The sequence below is a fragment of the Lampris incognitus genome, chromosome 1 (genome assembly GCF_029633865.1).
Source record: "Lampris incognitus isolate fLamInc1 chromosome 1, fLamInc1.hap2, whole genome shotgun sequence".
NCBI lineage: Eukaryota > Metazoa > Chordata > Actinopteri > Lampriformes > Lampridae > Lampris > Lampris incognitus.
Window position 1 is genome coordinate 84,986,365 of NC_079211.1, and position 22,735 is coordinate 85,009,099.

Sequence of the window (22,735 nt, forward strand, 5' to 3'; positions counted from 1 at the left end):
CTTAGTTTACAATTAGTTGCCTTTTAGTTGAGTGCTTCACAACCTGTACTGGATGGCGGGTTGGTTTTCTGTCTCAATGAATTTACCAACCACTCTTCTGCCGATGAGATTATCAAGTATAGATTACAGAGTATAGATTATGACTAATTGATGACTTAATTGATTATGGCTAATGACTATTGCAAACTGTTCTCTTCTCTATCATGTCTTTTCTCTCTCTCTGAATGATGTCTTCTCCTTTCTCTTTTTCTGTGTGTGAATGGTGTCATGTGAGTCTCTCTTGCATGCATGTGCAGTCGGTTCTCCTCCCAGGTCTCTGTGGTGATGGTGGTCGCCACTTGGATGCTGCCTGCCCTTCCACTCCTCACCTAAGTTTTTCTTATTACATGATGATGCTGGTCGCGTGGCTTGGGTCCTGGACTGCTCCGTTGGCATGTGGACACTGCTTGGCATCCTGTGCACCATGTTCTTCATAAATGTTATGTCCATTATAATTCTGTTATCCTCTTTCAATGTTGTATTATGTAAATTGCATAAACACAACATCTATTGCACGCTGTCCGTCTTGGGAGAGAGATCCCTCCTCTGTTGCTCTCCCTGAGGTTTCTTCCTACTTTTTCTCCCTGTTAAAGGTTTTTATTTTAGGGAGTTGTTCCTCATCCCATGAGAGGGTCTAAGGACAGGATGTTGTGTTGCTGTCAAGCCCACTGAGGCAAATTTGTAATTTGTGATATTGGGCTATACAAATAAAATTTGATTATTTGATTTTGATTTGAACACACACAAATGCATTTTGTACATCTGAATTATTTGTATGTGTAGTTATAGTGAAAATGTTCAATAAATCCACCTTTCAATAAAGCTTCAGTAGAGTCCACATAAAAACTGCTGGACCATGACGTCACCTTTATTGTTAAGACTGATCACTTACATTCTAACAAGTAGAAAACATTCACACCTATTAAATTATTATTTTACACGTGTCCTGGTTTCTACGCTATGGCACAAATGTATGAAAATTCTCATCTACACAAAATGTACATCATGGAATAGTTCTCATCTTCAGATAATGTCCATCATGGAATAGTTCTCATCTTCACATAATGTCCATCATGGAATAGTTCTCATCTTCATATAATGTACATCATGGAATAGTTCTCATTTCACATAATGTACATCATGGAATAGTTCTCATTTCACATAATGTAAATCATGGAATAGTTCTCATCTTCACATAATGTCCATCATGGAATAGTTCTCATCTACACAAAATGTACATCATGGAATAGTTCTCATCTTCACATAATGTCCATCATGGAATAGTTCTCATCTTCACATAATGTCCATCATGGAATAGTTCTCATCTTCACATAATGTACATCATGGAATAGTTCTCATCTTCACATAATGTACATCATGGAATAGTTCTCATCTTCACATAATGTCCATCACGGAATAGTTCTCATTTCACGTAATGTACATCACGGAATAGTTCTCATTTCACATAATGTACATCATGGAATAGTTCTCATTTCACATAATGTACATCATGGAATAGTTCTCATCTTCACATAATGTCCATCATGGAATAGTTCTCATCTTCACATAATGTACATCATGGAATAGTTCTCATTTCACATAATGTACATCATGGAATAGTTCTCATCACATAATGTCCATTATGGAATAGTTCTCATCTTCACATAATGTACATCATGGAATAGTTCTCATCTTCACATAATGTACATCATGGAATAGTTCTCATCTTCACATAATGTACATCATGGAATAGTTCTCATCTTCACAAAATCATCCAAAACTCATTTAAACTTCTGACAGTTTCTTCAATACAGGCAGGTCTAGAAAAGTTCAGTCCAGTTGGAAGTGATGATGGGACATCCTCATGAACACGTCAGCAAGCCCAGTCTGTCAAATGCATGCAGCGAATACACACACACACACACACACACACACTACTCTGCTCCCTTAATAAATGTTCCTGTCCTCCATGTGTGAGATGAAGTCGGGCTCCATGACACCAGCTGTCATCTTCCCCATGGGCAGAGACTTTCCAGTCTCCACCCACCACAGTAGGTTTGACCATTGCTGCAGCAGCAGCACATATACGTGTTGGTAACAAGACTGAGACGTGATGCTGATGTGTGACTGACAACCAGTGGTCCATGTGGTGTCAAGTTAAGTCAAGTCCATTTTATTTGTACAGCCCAAAATTCCAAATTTGCCTCAGGGGCTTTACAGCAACACAACATCCTGTCATTAGACCTTCACATCAGATAAGGAACAACTCCCTAAAAACCTTTAACAGCAAGAAAAAACAGGATGAAACCCACAATGCCGTTCTACTGGATGCTGACAGTCCAACACAACCAACACGTCACCGCCACTCTTCACATGGATCACATAGCTGGAAAAGTCGCGAACTGCACCTTTAACAAAGTGTATTAGACACAGCAGGACAATGTGTGCACACCTGACATCTCCATCCCAATGTCCCGTCAGACGCCTGACATCTCCATGCCAACGAGTCATCAGACACGTGACATCTCCATGCCAACATGTCGTCAGAAGCTTGACGTCTCCATCCTAACGTGGCGTCAGACAGGTGACATCTCCATGCCAACGTGCCGTCAGAAGCCTGACATCTCCATCCCAACGTGCTGTCAGATGCCACGGCCACTCGCTGGATTCTGATTGGTTGGTCAGTCCAGAACTGCTTCAATCTGTTTGAAAGGCTGCTGGTTTGAAAACAAGTTTGAAACCAGTTTGATACTGGTTTGATTCTGGAGAATTCTTCATTAAGATGCTTAGCGACTCTAAAATGGTTTGGAATGATGACTGAATAAATTAAAAAAGGAAAAATGGATTCAGCAAGATGAACAAGTTGAACAAGAACAAGATGAACAAGAACAAGATGAACAAGTTGAACAAGATGATCAAGACCAAGATGAACAAGAACAAGATGAACAAGAACAGGACGAACAAGAACAAGACGAACAAGAACAAAAACAAGAACAAAAACAAGATGAACAAGAACAAGATGAACAAGAACAAGACGAACAAGAACAAAAACAAGATGAACAAGAACAAGAACGAGATGAACAAGATGATTAAGACCAAGATGAACAAGAACAAGATGAACAAGAAGAAGAGCAAGATGAACAAGATGATCAAGACCAAGTTGAACAAGAACAAGATGAACAAGAACAAGACCAAAATGAACAAGAACAAGATGAACAAGAACAAGATGAACAAGTTGAACAAGAACAAGACGAACAAGAACAAGACAAACAAGAACAAGACGAACAAGAACAAAAACAAGATGAACAAGAACAAGATGAACAAGAACAAGACGAACAAGAACAAAAACAAGATGAACAAGAACAAGATGAACAAGAAGAAGAGCAAGATGAACAAGAACAAGATGAACAAGATGATCCAGACCAAGATGAACAAGAACAAGATGAACAAGAAGAAGAGCAAGATGAACAAGAACAAGATGAACAAGATGATCAAGACCAAGATGAACAAGAACAAGATGAACAAGAAGAAGAGCAAGATGAACAAGAACAAAAACAAGATGAACAAGAAGAAGAGCAAGATGAACAATAACAAGATGAACAAGATGATCAAGACCAAGATGAACAAGTACAAGATGAACAAGAACAAGATGAACAAGAACAAGACGAACAAGAACAAGAGCAAGATGAACAAGAACAAGATGAACAAGAACAAGACGAACAAGAACAAGACGAACAAGAACAAGAACGAGATGAACAAGAACAAGATGAACAAGAACAAGAACAAGATGAACAAGAACAAGAACAAGAACAAGAACAAGATGAACAAGAACAAGAACAAGATAAACAAGAACAAGATGAAGCTGCTGTTCTGCTGCTTCCCTCTCACTACTTAACATGTCTGTACTGCTGGGCAGCACATGGACACTACTGCAGCTCTTCATATTAAGAGTTAGCGTGCATACACACACACACACACACACACACTTAGAGCCTGTTTAGACTTTGTTTTTAAAATGCGTTTTGGGTGATCGGATCACAAGTGGACAGTGAGACACGTCGCCATTTACACCTGTGTCTATCATGCATCTCCACATGCATCTTGCTGACCACTTGTGACCAGATTTTGTTACTCCGAAGAAGGAAAAAAGGAAGAAGAAGAAGAAGAAGAAGAAGAAGAAGAAGAAGAAGAAGAAGAAGAAGAAGAAGTAGTCAAATGCGTCCCCGACCACCTCGGCAAGTGGTTTCAGTAACCTGTTCACAAGACGGTTTGGAGGTCATTTACACTTGTATTTAGTGCTGTCCACTTTTAAACCAAGTGTAAACGGGGTCGCAGACACACACACACACACACACACACACAGCCAGCCAGCCAGCCAGTCAGACAGACCGAGAGACAGACAGTTTGCTTCACTGTAGTGATGATCTGGGTTTATGAATATTTTCATAAAGAAGAAACTGAAAAATAAACTTCATTCATATGAAGTCAAACACAAAATACACCACAACTCAAGTCCAACTCTCACACACAGTCCATGTGTGTTTGTGTGTGTGTGTGTGTGTGTGTGTTAGACATAGAGGCGGCTGTGACGGAGTTTCCACCTCCTGGAGTGGATTCTGAAGAAGAAGAAGAGGAGCATGAGGAAGACACAGGAGGAGACGTAGAGGAAAACACACAGGCTCATATCCACGCTGTTGAAGCCCAGGATCCACACTCCTCCACGGACTCCTCTCGCAACCCCAGCTGACACATCCTCCACTTCTTCCCGGGCAACCAGGAAGTGGGGGAAAGGGGGGAGGTATTGTGGGGACAGGTTGCTGGCTCCATAGTGACGTCTGAGGAACATCAACACCTCTTCCTCATTCCACACATGGACTCCCTCTTTCTCGTCATGGCAGGAGGCGCAGAGGGAGGGGCTCGGCCAGGGGTGCTTGGGGAAGATGGGGTCCTCACTCAGAGAGCCTGCAGAGACAAAACACCTCATATTAACTACTACTACACAACCATTTAGTATTAACCAGATAACCTACCCTGTAAACCTGCTGCAACAGCTGATATTACTGCATACTATTACTACACAACCATTTAGTATTAACCAGATAAACCTACCCTGTAAACCTGCTGCAACAGCTGATATTACTGCATACTATTACTACACAACCATTTAGTATTAACCAGATAACCTACCCTGTAAACCTGCTGCAACAGCTGATATTACTGCATACTATTACTACACAACCATTTAGTATTAACCAGATAACCTACCCTGTAAACCTGCTGCAACAGCTGATATTACTGCATACTATTACTACACAACCATTTAGTATTAACCAGATAACCTACCCTCTAAACCTGCTGCAACAGCCGATATTACTACATACTTACTACACAACCGCGTAGTATTAACCAGATAACCTACCCTGTAAACCCGTTGCAACAGCTGATATTACTACACAACCATTCAGTTTTGTGTGTGTATGTGTGTACATGTGTGTGTGTGTGTACATGTGTTTGTAGTGGTGTGTGTGTGTAAATATGTTTGTGTGTGTGTACATATGTTTTTGTTGTGGTGTGTGTGTGTACATGTGTGTGTACATTTGTTTGTTGTGGTGTGTGTGTGTGTGTGTGTGTGTGTGTGTGTGTGTGTGTGTGTGTGTGTGTGTGTGTGTGTGTGTGTGTGCAGGTGTGTTTATGTGTAGGGCTGTGTGCGTGCCTCTGTGTGTCTGTGTGTGCGTGCATGCATGTTTTGTGTGCATTTGTGTGTTTGTGTGTGTGTGTGTACGTGTGTACATGTTTTGTGTGTGTTTGTGTGTGCGTACGTGCGTGTAGTGGTGTGTGTGTGTACATGTGTGTTTGTGTGTACGTGTGTGTGTGTGCATGTATGTTTTGTGTACATTTGTGTGTGTGCATGTGTGTATGTTCTACCGGTCAGTCTGTTGTTGACCAGATTGTGTTTCTTCCATAGCCAGAGCACTGCTTGTTGTGTAGTTGTGACTGTGTGCAGATCTGCAGCCATGGTGTCAAAGTGTCGTCCACACTGCTGACAGCCGAAGAAGGTGACGATGTAACCACGCATGGCTTTCAGCACAGCCGCTGGCTCCCCCTCCAGGCCTGGAGGGAGAACACCACCCAGCAACACAACGCATTCATACCCTGTCATAGATACTCACACGCAGTGCATCATAATATGTATATGTCTACTTGTGTGTGTGTGTGTGTGAGAGACAGACCTGTGTTGTCCAGGGCATGAGGTGTTGTGTCATATTGGACAGCCAGGATGTGAAACAACGTCCACAGAGCACAGGGGTAACCTCTCAGCCCCAGCCTGCTGCCCTGACAGCCCACCCAGCGAAGCTCCGCCGGCAGGAACACACCCGAGATCTGCAGATGCAACAGGAAGTCCCGTCAACCTCTGGAAACAACTACTAAACAATGACTAGTGGTTGGGTATTGAGCTCCTCCTTCGGTGGTAGTCCGTGGACGTCACTGACAGCTGTTTCCAGCTTCGTGAGACCGATAGCTTTTATTTTCTTACGGTTTCTTCTCTATATTCTGCCCTGACCTCTTCATTTCTTCTGATTTATCTATTTCCTGTGCTTCGTTCACTTACCACTAGAGTCTCAGACGACTCTTGAGTTTAGTAGGCAGCCTCTCGTTCCTAGTTTGTTACTAGCTTCACGCTTAGCCTAGCTTTGAGCTTAGCCTAGCTTAGCAGTTAGCTCTATTACATTCGCAGTCAACGCAGCCTCGTTAAAACGATGGTTTGTGGTGGCTGCTCCGTAGTTACAGACAGGTTGTCTCTACTAGAGAGACGTGTCCGTGAGTTAGAGCGCCTGCTTTCGGCTAGGATTACGTTAGATGTGACGGGCACTCCAGATAGCCTTAGCCCCGGGCCTGACAGCAGGCCTGCTATTGTTAGCACTAGCTCAGTAGCCCCGGGCCTGACAGCAGGCCTGCTATTGTTAGCACTAGCTCAGTAGCCCCGGGCCTGACAGCAGGCCTGCTATTGTTAGCACTAGCACAGTAGCCCCGGGCCTGACAGCAGACCTGCTATTGTTAGCACTAGCTCAGTAGCCCCGGGCCTGACAGCAGACCTGCTATTGTTAGCACTAGCTCAGTAGCCCCGGGCCTGACAGCAGGCCTGCTATTGTTAGCACTAGCTCAGCTTCGTCGGCAGATGCGGCGGAGTTTGTCTCTGTTTACCGGCGTGAGAAGGCTCGAAAGAGCAAGCCACCGGTCGTGTGGCCTGGTCTGCAGTCACCTCTCCCGACCGCAAACCGGTTTTCTCCACTCACCAGCCCTGTTGGTAGTCCTACCAGCCATCGTGCTTCTCCCCCCTCTGTCGACAGAGTAAAGCAACACACGCTAGTGATAGGAGACTCCATTACCCGCAATGTTAGATTAGCTTCGACAGCCTTGGTTCACTGTTTACCCGGGGCCAGAGTCTCCGACATAGAGGATAATCTTAGGGTGGTGGCATCACGGAGGGAGAGTCAGGGAACCCAGGCAAACAGCACCACTACTTTCAGCAACATTGTTATTCATGTCGGCACCAATAATGCTAGGATGAAGCAATCAGAGATCACAAAAGCCAGCCTAGTCAGGATGCTTGAGTTTGCCAGAAAGATGTGTCGGCATCGATTAATTGTCTCTGATCCCTTACCTGTGAGGGGTAATGACGAGATGTACAGTAGGCTCACCTCAATGAACCGCTGGCTGGCGCATTACTGTAATGAGCAGGGATTCGGCTTTGTTGATAACTGGCCTTCCTTCTGGGGCCGCCCTTACCTGCTGAAAGCGGACGGTATTCACCCTACTGGGGACGGCGCCGCTCTTTTGTCTAGCAATATACTAGATAGTTGTTTACGTTTACTTTGACACTAGGGACTTATTATTCAGTAGGTTGCAGGTGATTAGAGAGCCTGCTAGGTTTAAATCTAGTGCGGATATGGAGTCAAGTAGTTTAATTAATGTTAGTCAGGGAATTTCTCATAGTGTAGATTATCAGCCTGATAGCTTGGTCTATAACATTGAGACTGTCTCCCTACCCTGCTGTATTGCTCCCAAGCTCTACTCTCCTAAATGTGTGAATCACAATAATCTAGTAATTATTCCTACCACTGGTAGTGGTGAGATGTGCGACAAAGTACCTAATAATCTACAAAACCAAACAGCTAATGTTATCAAGAATGTGACTACATATCGTCCAAAGCGTTGGTGGCCAAAACTGTCAACAAGGTGTCTAATTCCAATTAATCTTTCACCTATTGGTAGCTCTAAAGCTCTGCCTACTACTGATCACTTCCACAAGATGGTTAAATGTGGTTTCATAAATATCAGATCACTGTCTACCAAAGCCTTACTAATAAATGATCTGATTCTTGAACATAGTTTTGATATGATTGGGTTATGTGAAACATGGCTGAAACCAAATGTTTTCCTTCCCTTAAATGAAGCTTCCCCACCTGACTATACTTATGCCCATGTAGCTTGGGCAAATAAACAAGGTGGGGGTGTTGCCTTAATATATAAATCTATTTTCAATCTGACTTCTAGACTCGAATCTAAATTCCAGTCTTTTGAGTCTCTTGTTCTTGGTCCATCTCCCTCAGCCATGAATAGACTCGGCTCAGTCCAAATTGTGATACTCTACCGCCCTCCTTGGCTGTTACTCGTTATTTCTTGAAGAATTTGGAGATTTTGGCTCAGGCCTTGTTACTCACTCTGATGAGATTCTAATTCTAGGTAATTTCAATATTCATCTGAATAAGGCTGCTGATCCTCTAAGTAAAGCCTTTCTGGCACTAGTTGATGCTTTTGGGTTCACTCAGTTTGTTCAAGAGTCGACTCATTGCAGTGGTAACACCCTTGATTTGGTTTTATCTAAAGGGATAGCTGTTTCTGATCTGAATGTTTTGCCAACCACATCTGCTGTGTCAGATCATTTTCTCATCAAATTTGAAGCATTATTGGCCTGTCCAGTTAATGTCAGCACTGATGTAATTGCCACTCGCCATATTGGTCCCTCCACTGTAGCTGCATTTGGCCAGCAGCTGTCTGAAGTCTTGGCTCCTTTCACTATGGTAACTGACTCTGTTGAAAATTTCACTAGTGACTTAAATGTGGCCCTCTCTAGTCTCCTCGATTCAGTTGATTCACTACCAGAGCTAGGCGACTAAAGAGGCCTACACCCTGGTTTAATGATGAGACACATGCTCTTAAGTGGACCTGCAGGAGACTGGAACAGAAATGGCGAAATTTGTTTGCATTTGTTTCATCCAGACTTGATTACTGTAATGTTCTGTTCTCAGGTCTGCCACATTCTAGTACCAAAAGTCTTCAGATGGTTCAGAATGCTGCTGTTAGAATCCTAACTACATCTAGGAAATTTGACCATATTACACCAATTCTTGCCTCCCTTCATTGGCTTCCTATCCATGTTAGATCAGAATACAAGGTGCTTCTGCTGACTTATAAAATCCTAAATGGGCTTGCCCCATCCTACCTGTCTGATCTCGTTAAACCTTACATGCTATCTCGAGCTCTTCATTCTCAAAATACAGGGCTCCTGTGTGTACCCAACGTTAAAAGAAGTCAGCTGGTGGCAGCAGGGCCTTTTCCTATCAGGCTCCGTTCTTGTGGAATAACCTGCCTGCTGCCATCAGACGATCAGTCTGTTGAGTCCTTTAAATCCAAACTTAAAACTCATCTTTTTGTCTTAACCTACAATAAATTGTCTTTTAGTTGAGTGCTTCACAACCTGTACTGCATGGTGGGTCGGTTTCTGTCTCAATGAATTTACCAACCACTGTTCTGCCGACGGAATTATAGTGTATATATTATAGAGTATAGATTATATAGATTATAGAGTATAGATAATAATAATACATTTTATTTGTGGGTGCCATTCAGAGATTACAGCGTGTAGATTATAGAGTATAGATTATTGACTATTGCAAACCGTTCTCTTCTCTCACATGTCTTTTCTCTCTCTCTGAATGATGTCTTCTCTTTTCTCTTCTTCTGTGTGTGAATGGTGTGATGTGAGTCTCCCTTGTGTGGGACATGCAATCTGTCCTCCTCCCAGGTCTCAGTGGTGACGGTGGTCGCCTCCTGGACGGTGCTTGGCATCCCCCTCATCACATTTTCTTTTTATATATCTTACAAATCCATGTAATTTTGTTGTCCTGTTTCAATGTTGTATCCTTCTCTCACTCAGACGTGTGACTAATTATTTATTTTTCTACATGGTGATAGTGGTCGTGTAGCTCGGGTCCTGGACTGTTCTGGGGGCATCTGGACACTCCTTGGTATCCTCCTCATCATATTCTTCATATATTTTATAATTCCATTATAATTGTGTTATCCTATTTCAATGTTGTATTGTGTAAATTGTGTAAACACAACATCCTTGCAGGTTGTGCGTCTTGGGAGAGAGATCTTCCTCTGCTGCTCTCCCTGAGGTTTCTTCCTATTTGTTCTCCCTGTTAAAGGTTTTAGGGAGTTGTTCCTTATCCGATGAGAGTGTCTAAGGACAGGATGCTGTGTTGCCGTAAAGCCCACTGAGGCACATTTGTAATTTGTGATATGGGCTACACAAATACAACTGACTTGACTTGACTGGTGAACCTTCAACCTGTACCAGGGTCTGTAAAAGTCCCTGATGAACTTTTCTCATTTCAGACAAAAGGAGGTGGAGAAAACAAAAGAGGCTGACTAACCAAAATGGGGCATCAGAAGGGCTGTGATGAGAGGCACAGTTTGAAATTCCCTGAAAAGACTTCAAAATGCCAGTGGTTGACAGCTGGAGCAGCCAATCAAAATGTTGCCGCTGGAATCCAGCAGAGAGGAAATGACAGAAGACTGAGATGAAACTTCCCCAGACCTCAAAGTCATGTTATCGTGCTGAATCTGCCCTCATGAGACCAGAAAACTTCCATAAGTCTCATGCTGCTAACTCCACCGTCACCTGTTGACCCTCTCTATACCGGGCTGATCTTCAAACTTCATTCACATGCCATAGCTGTTTACGACATGACATCACCAAAGCTGATAGCAAGGGATTTATGGGTAATGTGGTCAAACTATGTTCAAACTGTCGTGCAGTTACCACTCGAGGACACAGAAATCACTTCTGAGCAAATAACTTCCACTGGGACTTTGAAGAGCTCCAGTTGAACTGAATAGACAGCAAGGTGTGTGAAAGAACTGTGTGTGTGTGTGTGTGTGTGTGTGTGTGTGTGTGTGTGTGTGTGTGTGTGTGTGTGTGGAAGTGTCTCACCTCCATCTTGTTGTCCACCATGTCCAGTACTGCTTGGTAGGGGATTGATTCCAAAGGAAGGCTGAGCAGCCATTCCAGAAGAGTCTCCATCAACTTGACGACAGTAGGTCCACCAGGATACAACTACACACACACACACACACACACACACACACACACACACACACACAACACAGTTGTCACCAAATCAAATCAATTTTATTTGTATAGCCCAATATCACAAATTACAAATTTGCCTCAGTGGGCTTAACAGCAACATAACATCCTGTCCTTGGACCCTCTCATCGGATAAGGAAAAACTCCCTAAAAACCTTTAACAGGGAGAACAAATAGGAAGAAACCTCAGGGAGAGCAACAGAGGAGGATCTCTCTCCCAAGATGGACAGTGTGCAATAGATTTTGTGTTCATGCAATTTACACAATACAACATTGAAAGAGGATAACAGAATTATAATGGACTTATACAAATTTTTTCTCACCAACTATGCAGAGGCCATAGAAGTCCTAGTATCGCTGTACCAGACAATCAAAGATCATCGTCTGGGACTTCTAAATGTGAGATAGTTTCTACAACTGTGGTGAGAACGGCTGCTGACAAACCTAGGAATACTGCTTTGGAAATCTACGACATGCCTTACCGGAAATGACGCTCTTCCCCATCATCCTCTACAGTGAACGGAACTGGAGGTATAGTGAATCACTTTGTAACACAGAGAGATCTCATCTCAGCTCATCTTCAGCCGCTTCTCCGGGTCAGGTCGCAGTAGCAACAAGCTAAGTAGGGCACTCCAGACATCCCTCTCCACAGCGATGCCCTTCAGCTCCTCCTGGGGGATCCCAAGGCATTCCCAGGCCAGATTGGACATGTAGTCCCTCCAGTGAGTTCTGGGTCTACCCCGGGATCTCCTCCCAGTTGGATGTGCCTGGAAAACCTCCAAAGGAAAGTGCCCTGGAATCATCCTGATCAGATGCCTAAACTACAGCAACTGACTCCTTTCAATGCGAAGGAGCAGCGTCTGTATTCCGAGCTCCCTCCGGATGTCCGCGCTCCCTCCAGATGTCCGCGCTCCTCACCCTATCTCTAAGGCTGAGCCCAGACACCCTACAGAGGAAACTCATTTCAGCCGCTTGTATCCGCGATCTCACCCTTTCAGTCACTACCCAAAGCTCATGACCATAGGTGAGGGTTGGAACGAAGATTGACTGGTAAATTGAGAGCTTTGCCTTCCAGCTCAGCTCCCTCTTCACCATAACAGTCTGGTACAACATGGATGGACAGCATAGGAGTTTGACCAGGGTTGATGCTAGATCCACCGGGGTGTAGGCACGGAAGTAGCCGTGATTGACTGTTGCGTCAGCCAATAGACAGCGTGGAACCTTGAAGCGTACTGAAAAATTTAGCTAGCTAGCTTACAACTGACCATAACATTGCCAGGTCGTACTGTAACGGTAGCTAACGTTAACAATGGAAATTCAAAGAGTTTAAACCCTAACCAACAACCAATCACGTCTATTCCGTGCCTACACCCTGCTGGATCTAGCATCAACCTTTAACCAGCCAGGCTACATGTGTTTTGTGGACTTGGAGAGGGCTTACGACCATGTACCCCGGGGCACTCTGTGGGGGGTACTGCGAGAGTATGGGGTACCGGGGCAGTTGCTACAAGCTATCCGGTCCTTGTATAACCAAAGTGAGAGCTGTGTCCACATTCTCGGCACAAAGTTAAACACGTTATCTGTGGGTGTCGGACTCTGGCAAGGTTGTCCCTTGTCTCCGATTCTGTTTGTGATATTCATGGACAGGATCTCAAGGTGCCGCCAAGGTGAGGAGTGTGTCCATTTTGGGAACCTAAGAATTGCATCTCTGCTCTTCGCAACGATGTGGTTTCATTGGCTTTATCAGAACGTGACCTCCAGCATGCAGTGGGGCTGTTTGCAGCTGAGTGTGAAATGTCCGGGATGAGACTCAGCACCTCCAAGTCTGAGGCCACGGTTCTCTACCAGAAAAAAGTGGATTGCTCCCTGCGGGTTGAGGATGTGTTGTTGCCTCAAGTGAAGGAGTTCAAGTATCTCAGGGTCTTGTTCACGAGTGAGGGTAGGGTGGAGCAGGAGATTGACAGGCGGAATGGTGCAGCATCAGCAGTAATGCGGAGAGCTTTCAGAACACTGAAAACAGATGTCCCGAGCAACGTTAAATTATTTGATCCCGTGTTATCAAATGTGTGCTCAGTCAACAAGATTGGTGAAATTAAGGATTTGCAGCCACTTTGTTTCAAACTGTTAACCCGGACAAGAAAGACGTGTTGGCTAAAATAGCTGATGCCGTCTCCCAATGTAATTCGCCCTGCATTGTCCTCCGAAGCAGATGTGTGGTCCAGCTGGACAGATCAATCATGTCCTGTTAAAAGATTGTGTTTTTAACCGATGAAGATGTTTCAACACAAACATGACAAACATCAACAAACTCTGAAGGCGTTTCCTTCTGTGACTGCGGCTGAGCCATCCTTATAATCCACATGCTGCTGGTATGACAGTTTTTACAGGTGTATGACTTCTGCAGGTCACCGCCCCACAGGAAGGGCCGCCCACAAAACTCTGGATCAGTTCTGCATTGCAGGTGTTTTTAAACAATCTAAAGTTTCCACCCAGTTTTAGCAATGAAAGCTGTGAGATTGTCCTCAGTCTCTAGTTGAGTGAAGTGTTTAGAGACTGACTTGTGAGTCTGTAGAAGTCCTAAAAATGTCTGTGTGTGGAGGGGGGTGTTGTTACCTTGGCAACTACAGTGACAAAGTCTTTGAAGATCTTAAGCTCCTCCCCCTGCAGGTTATTATGGGTAGCCAGTTCCACTCTCAGAAGGTAATGCAGAGCAGACTCAACATCAGACATGTACACCAAAGAACTGCAAACACAGAGCGAGACAGTCAGAAAGACAGACAGAAACAGAGACAGACAGAGAGAAACAGACAGTCAGAAAGACCGACAAGACAGAAACAGACAGACAGACAGAAAGAGACACAGACAAACAGACAGAAAGAAACAAACAGAGACAAGAATTAGACAGAAAGACAGAGAGAAACAAAGACAGACAGACAGAGTCAGACAGGTGGCCACACAGAGAAAGACAGTCCAACAGACAGAGGTAAACAGACAGACAGAAACAGAGACAGACAGACATAAACGGAAACAGACAGAGAAGACAGATAGAGACAGAACGACACAGACAGACAGACAGAAACAGAGACAGTCAGACAGATGGGCACACAGAGAGACAGAGTCAGACAAACAGACAGAAATAGCGACAGACAGATACACAGACAGACAGAAATAGAGGCAGACAGAAACAGACCGAGTTAGACAGACAAGACAGAAACAGAGTCAGACAGATAGAGAGACAGCCACACAGAGAGACAGACAGAAACAGAGACAGACAGACAGACAGAGCCAGACAGACATAGTCTTGCCCCCTAAAATGTGTGGTGAGGGCCTTTACAACAGAAACCACAGCTAGTCAACAGCTAGCTATGTGTATACCGGGCCGTGTGCTTCCACGCTAAAGCTAACCTCACCAGGTTAGGTTAGGTTTTCCAGAGCTAAAGTTAACCTCACCAGGTTAGGTTAGGTTTTCCAAGTCTAACGCTAACCTGACCAGGCTAGGTTAGGTTTTCCAAGTCTAACGCTAACCTGACCAGGCTAGGTTAGGTTTTCCAGAGCTAAAGCTAACCTCACCAGGTTAGGTTAAGTTTTCCAAGTCTAAAGCTAACCTCACCAGGTTAGGTTAGGTTTTCCAAGTCTAACGCCAACCTGACCAGGCTAGGTTAGGTTTTCCAGAGCTAAAGCTAACCTCACCAGGTTAGGTTAGGTTTTCCAAGTCTAAAGCTAACCTCACCAGGCTAGATAAGGTTTTCCAGGGCTAAATCTAACCTCACCAGGTTTGGTTAGGTTTTCCAAGTCTAAAGCTAACCTCACCAGGCTAGATTAGGTTTTCCAGGGCTAAAGCTAACCTCACCAGACTAGGTTAGGTTTTCCAGAGCTAAAGCTAACCTCACCAGGTTAGGTTAGGTTTTCCAAGTCTAAAGCTAACCTCACCAGGCTAGATAAGGTTTTCTAGGGCTAAAGCTAACCTCACCAGGTTAGGTTAGGTTTTCCAAGTCTAAAGCTAACCTCACCAGGCTAGATTAGGTTTTCCAACTCTTAAGCTAACCTCAATAGGCTAGATTAGGTTTTCCAGGGCTAAAGCTAACCTCACCAGGTTAGGTTAGGTTTTCCAGAGCTAAAGCTAACCTCACCAGGTTAGGTTAGGTTTTCCAAGTCTAAAACTAACCTCACCAGGTTAGGTTAGGTTTTCCAGAGCTAAAGCTAACCTCACCAGGTTAGGTTAGGTTTTCCAAGTCTAAAGCTAACCTCACCAGGCTAGGTTAGGTTTTCCAGAGCTAAAGCTAACCTCACCAGGTTAGGTTAGGTTTTCCAGGGCTAAAGCTAACCTCACCAGGTTAGGTTAGGTTTTCCAAGTCTAAAGCTAACCTCTCCAGGCTAGATTAGGTTTTCCAGGGCTAAAGCTAACCTCACCAGACTAGGTTAGGTTTTCCAGAGCTAAAGCTAACCTCTCCAGGTTAGGTTAGGTTTTCCAAGTCCAAAGCTAACCTCACCAGGTTAGGTTAGGTTTTCCAGGGCTAAAGCTAACCTCATCAGGTTAGGTTAGGTTTTCCAAGTCTAAAGCTAACCTTACCAGGCTAGATAAGGTTTTCCAGGGCTAAAGCTAACCTCACCAGGTTAGGTTAGGTTTTCCAAGTCTAAAGCTAACCTCACCAGGCTAGATAAGGTTTTCCAACTCTTAAGATAACCTCACTAGGCTAGATTAGGTTTTCCAGGGCTAAAGCTAACCTCACCAGGTTAGGTTAGGTTTTCCAAGTCTAAATCTAACCTCACCAGGCTAGATTAGGTTTTCCAACTCTTAAGATAACCTCACCAGGCTAGATTAGGTTTTACAGGGCTAAAGCTAACCTCACCAGGTTAGGTTAGGTTTTCCAGAGCTAAAGCTAACCTCACCAGGTTAGGTTAGGTTTTCCAAGTCTAAAGCTAACCTCACCAGGCTAGGTTAGGTTTTCCAGAGCTAAAGCTAACCTCACCAGGTTAGGTTAGGTTTTCCAAGTCCAAAGCTAACCTCACCAGGTTAGGTTAGGTTTTCCAGGGCTAAAGCTAACCTCACCAGGCTAGATTAGGGTTTCCAAGTCTAAAGCTAACCTCACCAGGCTAGATTAGGTTTTCCAAAATGAAAGCTAACCTCACCAGGTTAGGTTAGGTTTTCCAAGTCTAAAGCTAACCTCTCCAGGCTAGATTAGGTTTTCCAGGGCTAAAGCTAACCTCACCAGACTAGGTTAGGTTTTCCAGAGCTAAAGCTAACCTCACCAGGTTAGGTTAGGTTTTCCAAGTCCAAAGCTAACCTCACCAGGTCAGGTTAGGTTTTCCAGGGCTAAAGCTAACCTCATCAGGTTAGGTTAGGTTTTCCAGAGCTAAAGCTAACCTCACCAGGCTAGATAAGGTTTTCCAGGGCTAAAGCTAACCTCACCAGGTTAGGTTAGGTTTTCCAAGTCTAAAGCTAACCTCACCAGGCTAGATAAGGTTTTCCAACTCTTAAGATAACCTCACTAGGCTAGATTAGGTTTTCCAGGGCTAAAGCTAACCTCACCAGGTTAGGTCAGGTTTTCCAGAGCTAAAGCTAACCTCAGCAGGTTAGGTTAGGTTTTCCAAGTCTAAAGCTAACCTCACCAGGCTAGGTTAGGTTTTCCAGAGCTAAAGCTAACCTCACCAGGTTAGGTTAGGTTTTCCAAGTCCAAAGCTAACCTCACCAGGTTAGGTTAGGTCTTCCAGGGCTAAAACTAACCTCACCAGGCTAGGTTAGGTTTTGCAAGTCTAAAGCTAACCTCACCAGGCTAGATAAGGTTTTCCAGGGTTAATCTAACCTCACCAGGTTTGGTTACGTTTTCCAAGTCTAAAGCTAACCTCACCAGGCTAGATTAGGTTTTCCAGGGCTAAAGCTAACCTCACCAGACTAGGTTAGGTTTTCCAGAGCTAAAGCTAACCTCACCAGGTTAGGTTAGGTTTTCCAAGTCTAAAGCTAACCTCACCAGGCTAGATTAGGTTTTCCAGGGCTAAAGCTAACCTCACCAGATTAGGTTAGGTTTTCCAGAGCTAAAGCTAACCTCACCAGGTTAGGTTAGGTTTTCCAAGTCTAAAGCTAACCTCACCAGGCTAGATTAGGTTTTCCAAAATGAAAGCTAACATCACCAGGTTAGGTTAGGTTTTCCAAGTCTAAAGCTAACCTCACCAGGCTAGGTTAGGTTTTCCAGAGCTAAAGCTAACCTCAACAGGTTAGGTTTTCCAAGTCTAAAGCTAACCTCACCAGGCTAGGTTAGGTTTTCCAGAGGTAAGCTAACCTCACCAGGTTAGGTTAGGTTTTCTAAGTCTAAATCTAACCTCACCAGGCTAGATTAGGTTTTCCAACTCTTAAAATAACCTCACTAGGCTAGATTAGGTTTTCCAGGGCTAAAGCTAACCTCACCAGGCTAGGTTAGGTTTTCCAGGGCTAAAGCTAACCTCACCAGGCTAGATTAGGGTTTCCAAGTCTAAAGCTAACCTCACCAGGCTAGATAAGGTTTTCCAAAATGAAAGCTAACCTCACCAGGTTAGGTTAGGTTTTCCAAGTCTAAATCTAACCTCACCAGGCTAGATTAGGTTTTCCAACTCTTAAGATAACCTCACTAGGCTAGATTAGGTTTTCCAGGGCTAAAGCTAACCTCATCAGGTTAGGTTAGGTTTTCCAGAGCTAAAGCTAACCTCACCAGGTTAGGTTAGGTTTTCCAAGTCTAAAACTAACCTCACCAGGCTAGGTTAGGTTTTCCAGAGCTAAAGCTAACCTCACCAGGTTAGGTTAGGTTTTCCAAGTCTAAAGCTAACCTCACCAGGCTAGATAAGGTTTTCCAACTCTTAAGATAACCTCACTAGGCTAGATTAGGTTTTCCAGGGCTAAAGCTAACCTCACCAGGTTAGGTTAGGTTTTCCAAGTCTAAATCTAACCTCACCAGGTTAGGTTAGGTTTTCCAAGTCTAAATCTAACCTCACCAGGTTAGGTTAGGTTTTCCAAGGCTAAAGCTAACCTCACCAGGCTAGGTTAGGTTTTCCAGAGCTAAAGCTAACCTCACCAGGTTAGGTTAGGTTTTCCAAGTCCAAAGCTAACCTCACCAGGTCAGGTTAGGTTTTCCAGGGCTAAAGCTAACCTCATCAGGTTAGGTTAGGTTTTCCAGAGCTAAAGCTAACCTCACCAGGCTAGATAAGGTTTTCCAGGGCTAAAGCTAACCTCACAAGGTTAGGTTAGGTTTTCCAAGTCTAAAGCTAACCTCACCAGGCTAGATAAGGTTTTCCAACTCTTAAGATAACCTCACTAGGCTAGATTAGGTTTTCCAGGGCTAAAGCTAACCTCACCAGGTTAGGTCAGGTTTTCCAGAGCTAAAGCTAACCTCAGCAGGTTAGGTTAGGTTTTCCAAGTCTAAAGCTAACCTCACCAGGCTAGGTTAGGTTTTCCAGAGCTAAAGCTAACCTCACCAGGTTAGGTTAGGTTTTCCAAGTCCAAAGCTAACCTCACCAGGTTAGGTTAGGTCTTCCAGGGCTAAAACTAACCTCACCAGGCTAGGTTAGGTTTTGCAAGTCTAAAGCTAACCTCACCAGGCTAGATAAGGTTTTCCAGGGTTAATCTAACCTCACCAGGTTTGGTTACGTTTTCCAAGTCTAAAGCTAACCTCACCAGGCTAGATTAGGTTTTCCAGGGCTAAAGCTAACCTCACCAGACTAGGTTAGGTTTTCCAGAGCTAAAGCTAACCTCACCAGGTTAGGTTAGGTTTTCCAAGTCTAAAGCTAACCTCACCAGGCTAGATTAGGTTTTCCAGGGCTAAAGCTAACCTCACCAGATTAGGTTAGGTTTTCCAGAGCTAAAGCTAACCTCACCAGGTTAGGTTAGGTTTTCCAAGTCTAAAGCTAACCTCACCAGGCTAGATTAGGTTTTCCAAAATGAAAGCTAACATCACCAGGTTAGGTTAGGTTTTCCAAGTCCAAAGCTAACATCACCAGGTTAGGTTAGGTTTTCCAGGGCTAAAGCTAACCTCACCAGGTTTGGTTACGTTTTCCAAGTCTAAAGCTAACCTCACCAGGTTAGATTAGGTTTTCCAGAGCTAAAGCTAACCTCACCAGGTTAGGTTAGGTTTTCCAAGTCCAAAGCTAACATCACCAGGTTAGGTTAGGTTTTCCAGGGCTAAAGCTAACCTCACCAGGCTAGATTAGGGTTTCCAAGTCTAAAGCTAACCTCACCAGGCTAGATTAGGTTTTCCAAAATGAAAGCTAACCTCACCAGGTTAGGTTAGGTTTTCCAAGTCTAAAGCTAACCTCTCCAGGCTAGATTAGGTTTTCCAGGGCTAAAGCTAACCTCACCAGACTAGGTTAGGTTTTCCAGAGCTAAAGCTAACCTCACCAGGTTAGGTTAGGTTTTCCAAGTCCAAAGCTAACCTCACCAGGTCAGGTTAGGTTTTCCAGGGCTAAAGCTAACCTCATCAGGTTAGGTTAGGTTTTCCAGAGCTAAAGCTAACCTCACCAGGCTAGATAAGGTTTTCCAGGGCTAAAGCTAACCTCACCAGGTTAGGTTAGGTTTTCCAAGTCTAAAGCTAACCTCACCAGGCTAGATAAGGTTTTCCAACTCTTAAGATAACCTCACTAGGCTAGATTAGGTTTTCCAGGGCTAAAGCTAACCTCACCAGGTTAGGTCAGGTTTTCCAGAGCTAAAGCTAACCTCAGCAGGTTAGGTTAGGTTTTCCAAGTCTAAAGCTAACCTCACCAGGCTAGGTTAGGTTTTCCAGAGCTAAAGCTAACCTCACCAGGTTAGGTTAGGTTTTCCAAGTCCAAAGCTAACCTCACCAGGTTAGGTTAGGTCTTCCAGGGCTAAAACTAACCTCACCAGGCTAGGTTAGGTTTTGCAAGTCTAAAGCTAACCTCACCAGGCTAGATAAGGTTTTCCAGGGTTAATCTAACCTCACCAGGTTTGGTTACGTTTTCCAAGTCTAAAGCTAACCTCACCAGGCTAGATTAGGTTTTCCAGGGCTAAAGCTAACCTCACCAGACTAGGTTAGGTTTTCCAGAGCTAAAGCTAACCTCACCAGGTTAGGTTAGGTTTTCCAAGTCTAAAGCTAACCTCACCAGGCTAGATTAGGTTTTCCAGGGCTAAAGCTAACCTCACCAGATTAGGTTAGGTTTTCCAGAGCTAAAGCTAACCTCACCAGGTTAGGTTAGGTTTTCCAAGTCTAAAGCTAACCTCACCAGGCTAGATTAGGTTTTCCAAAATGAAAGCTAACATCACCAGGTTAGGTTAGGTTTTCCAAGTCTAAAGCTAACCTCACCAGGCTAGGTTAGGTTTTCCAGAGCTAAAGCTAACCTCAACAGGTTAGGTTTTCCAAGTCTAAAGCTAACCTCACCAGGCTAGGTTAGGTTTTCCAGAGGTAAGCTAACCTCACCAGGTTAGGTTAGGTTTTCCAAGTCTAAATCTAACCTCACCAGGCTAGATTAGGTTTTCCAACTCTTAAAATAACCTCACTAGGCTAGATTAGGTTTTCCAGGGCTAAAGCTAACCTCACCAGGCTAGGTTAGGTTTTCCAGGGCTAAAGCTAACCTCACCAGGCTAGATTAGGGTTTCCAAGTCTAAAGCTAACCTCACCAGGCTAGATAAGGTTTTCCAAAATGAAAGCTAACCTCACCAGGTTAGGTTAGGTTTTCCAAGTCTAAATCTAACCTCACCAGGCTAGATTAGGTTTTCCAACTCTTAAGATAACCTCACTAGGCTAGATTAGGTTTTCCAGGGCTAAAGCTAACCTCACCAGGTTAGGTTAGGTTTTCCAGAGCTAAAGCTAACCTCACCAGGTTAGGTTAGGTTTTCCAAGTCTAAAGCTAACCTCACCAGGCTAGGTTAGGTTTTCCAGAGCTAAAGCTAACCTCACCAGGTTAGGTTAGGTTTTCCAAGTCTAAAGCTAACCTCACCAGGCTAGATAAGGTTTTCCAACTCTTAAGATAACCTCACTAGGCTAGATTAGGTTTTCCAGGGCTAAAGCTAACCTCACCAGGTTAGGTTAGGTTTTCCAAGTCTAAATCTAACCTCACCAGGCTAGATTAGGTTTTCCAACTCTTAAGATAACCTCACTAGGCTAGATTAGGTTTTACAGGGCTAAAGCTAACCTCACCAGGTTAGGTTAGGTTTTCCAGAGCTAAAGCTAACCTCACCAGGTTAGGTTAGGTTTTCCAAGTCTAAAGCTAACCTCACCAGGCTAGGTTAGGTTTTCCAGAGCTAAAGCTAACCTCACCAGGTTAGGTTAGGTTTTCCAAGTCCAAAGCTAACCTCACCAGGTTAGGTTAGGTTTTCCAGGGCTAAAGCTAACCTCACCAGGCTAGATTAGGGTTTCCAAGTCTAAAGCTAACCTCACCAGGCTAGATTAGGTTTTCCAAAATGAAAGCTAACCTCACCAGGTTAGGTTAGGTTTTCCAAGTCTAAAGCTAACCTCACCAGGCTAGGTTAGGTTTTCCAGAGCTAAAGCTAACCTCACCAGGTTAGGTTAGGTTTTCCAAGTCTAAAACTAACCTCACCAGGTTAGGTTAGGTTTTCCAAGTCTAAAGCTAACCTCACCAGGCTAGGTTAGGTTTTCCAGAGCTAAAGCTAACTTCACCAGGTTAGGTTAGGTTTTCCAGAGCTAAAGCTAACCTCAGCAGGTTAGGTTAGGTTTTCCAAGTCTAAAGCTAACCTCACCAGGCTAGCTAAGGTTTTCCAAGTCTAAAGCTAACCTCACCAGGCTAGATTAGGTTTTCCAGAGCTAAAGCTAACCTCACCAGGTTTGGTTACGTTTTCCAAGTCTAAAGCTAACCTCACCAGGTTAGATTAGGTTTTCCAGAGCTAAAGCTAACCTCACCAGGTTAGGTTAGGTTTTCCAAGTCCAAAGCTAACATCACCAGGTTAGGTTAGGTTTTCCAGGGCTAAAGCTAACCTCACCAGGCTAGCTTAGGGTTTCCAAGTCTAAAGCTAACCTCACCAGGCTAGATTAGGTTTTCCAAAATGAAAGCTAACCTCACCAGGTTAGGTTAGGTTTTCCAAGTCTAAAGCTAACCTCACCAGGCTAGGTTAGGTTTTCCAGAGCTAAATCTAACCTCACCAGGTTAGGTTTTCCAAGTCTAAAGCTAACCTCACCAGGCTAGGTTAGGTTTTCCAGAGGTAAGCTAACCTCACCAGGTTAGGTTAGGTTTTCCAAGTCTAAATCTAACCTCACCAGGCTAGATTAGTTTTTCCAACTCTTAAGATAAACTCACTAGGCTAGATTAGGTTTTCCAGGGCTAAAG

General features: G+C 44.0%; 2 protein-coding genes across 2 annotated transcripts in view; one reads left to right on the top strand and one right to left on the bottom strand.

The window, feature by feature from the left end:
* Positions 1 to 874: 874 nt before the first annotated feature.
* Positions 875 to 4,025, top strand: LOC130113408 (putative uncharacterized protein DDB_G0286901). The gene has a single exon (XM_056281005.1). It carries the CDS (start codon positions 2,894 to 2,896, stop codon positions 3,932 to 3,934), a length of 1,041 nt encoding a protein of 346 aa, XP_056136980.1. The 5' UTR covers positions 875 to 2,893; the 3' UTR covers positions 3,935 to 4,025.
* Positions 4,026 to 4,046: 21 nt separating this feature from the next.
* Positions 4,047 to 22,735, bottom strand: part of qsox2 (quiescin Q6 sulfhydryl oxidase 2) — a 78,020-nt gene continuing 59,331 nt past the window's right edge. Inside the window, exons 8-12 of the mRNA XM_056280995.1 lie at positions 14,090 to 14,219; positions 11,321 to 11,443; positions 6,270 to 6,420; positions 5,965 to 6,150; positions 4,047 to 5,001 (exon numbers count right to left, since the gene is read on the bottom strand). Of these exons, the coding sequence (XP_056136970.1) occupies positions 4,607 to 5,001; positions 5,965 to 6,150; positions 6,270 to 6,420; positions 11,321 to 11,443; positions 14,090 to 14,219 (985 nt within the window). The 3' untranslated portion in view covers positions 4,047 to 4,606. The remainder of the gene's footprint in view (positions 5,002 to 5,964; positions 6,151 to 6,269; positions 6,421 to 11,320; positions 11,444 to 14,089; positions 14,220 to 22,735) is intronic.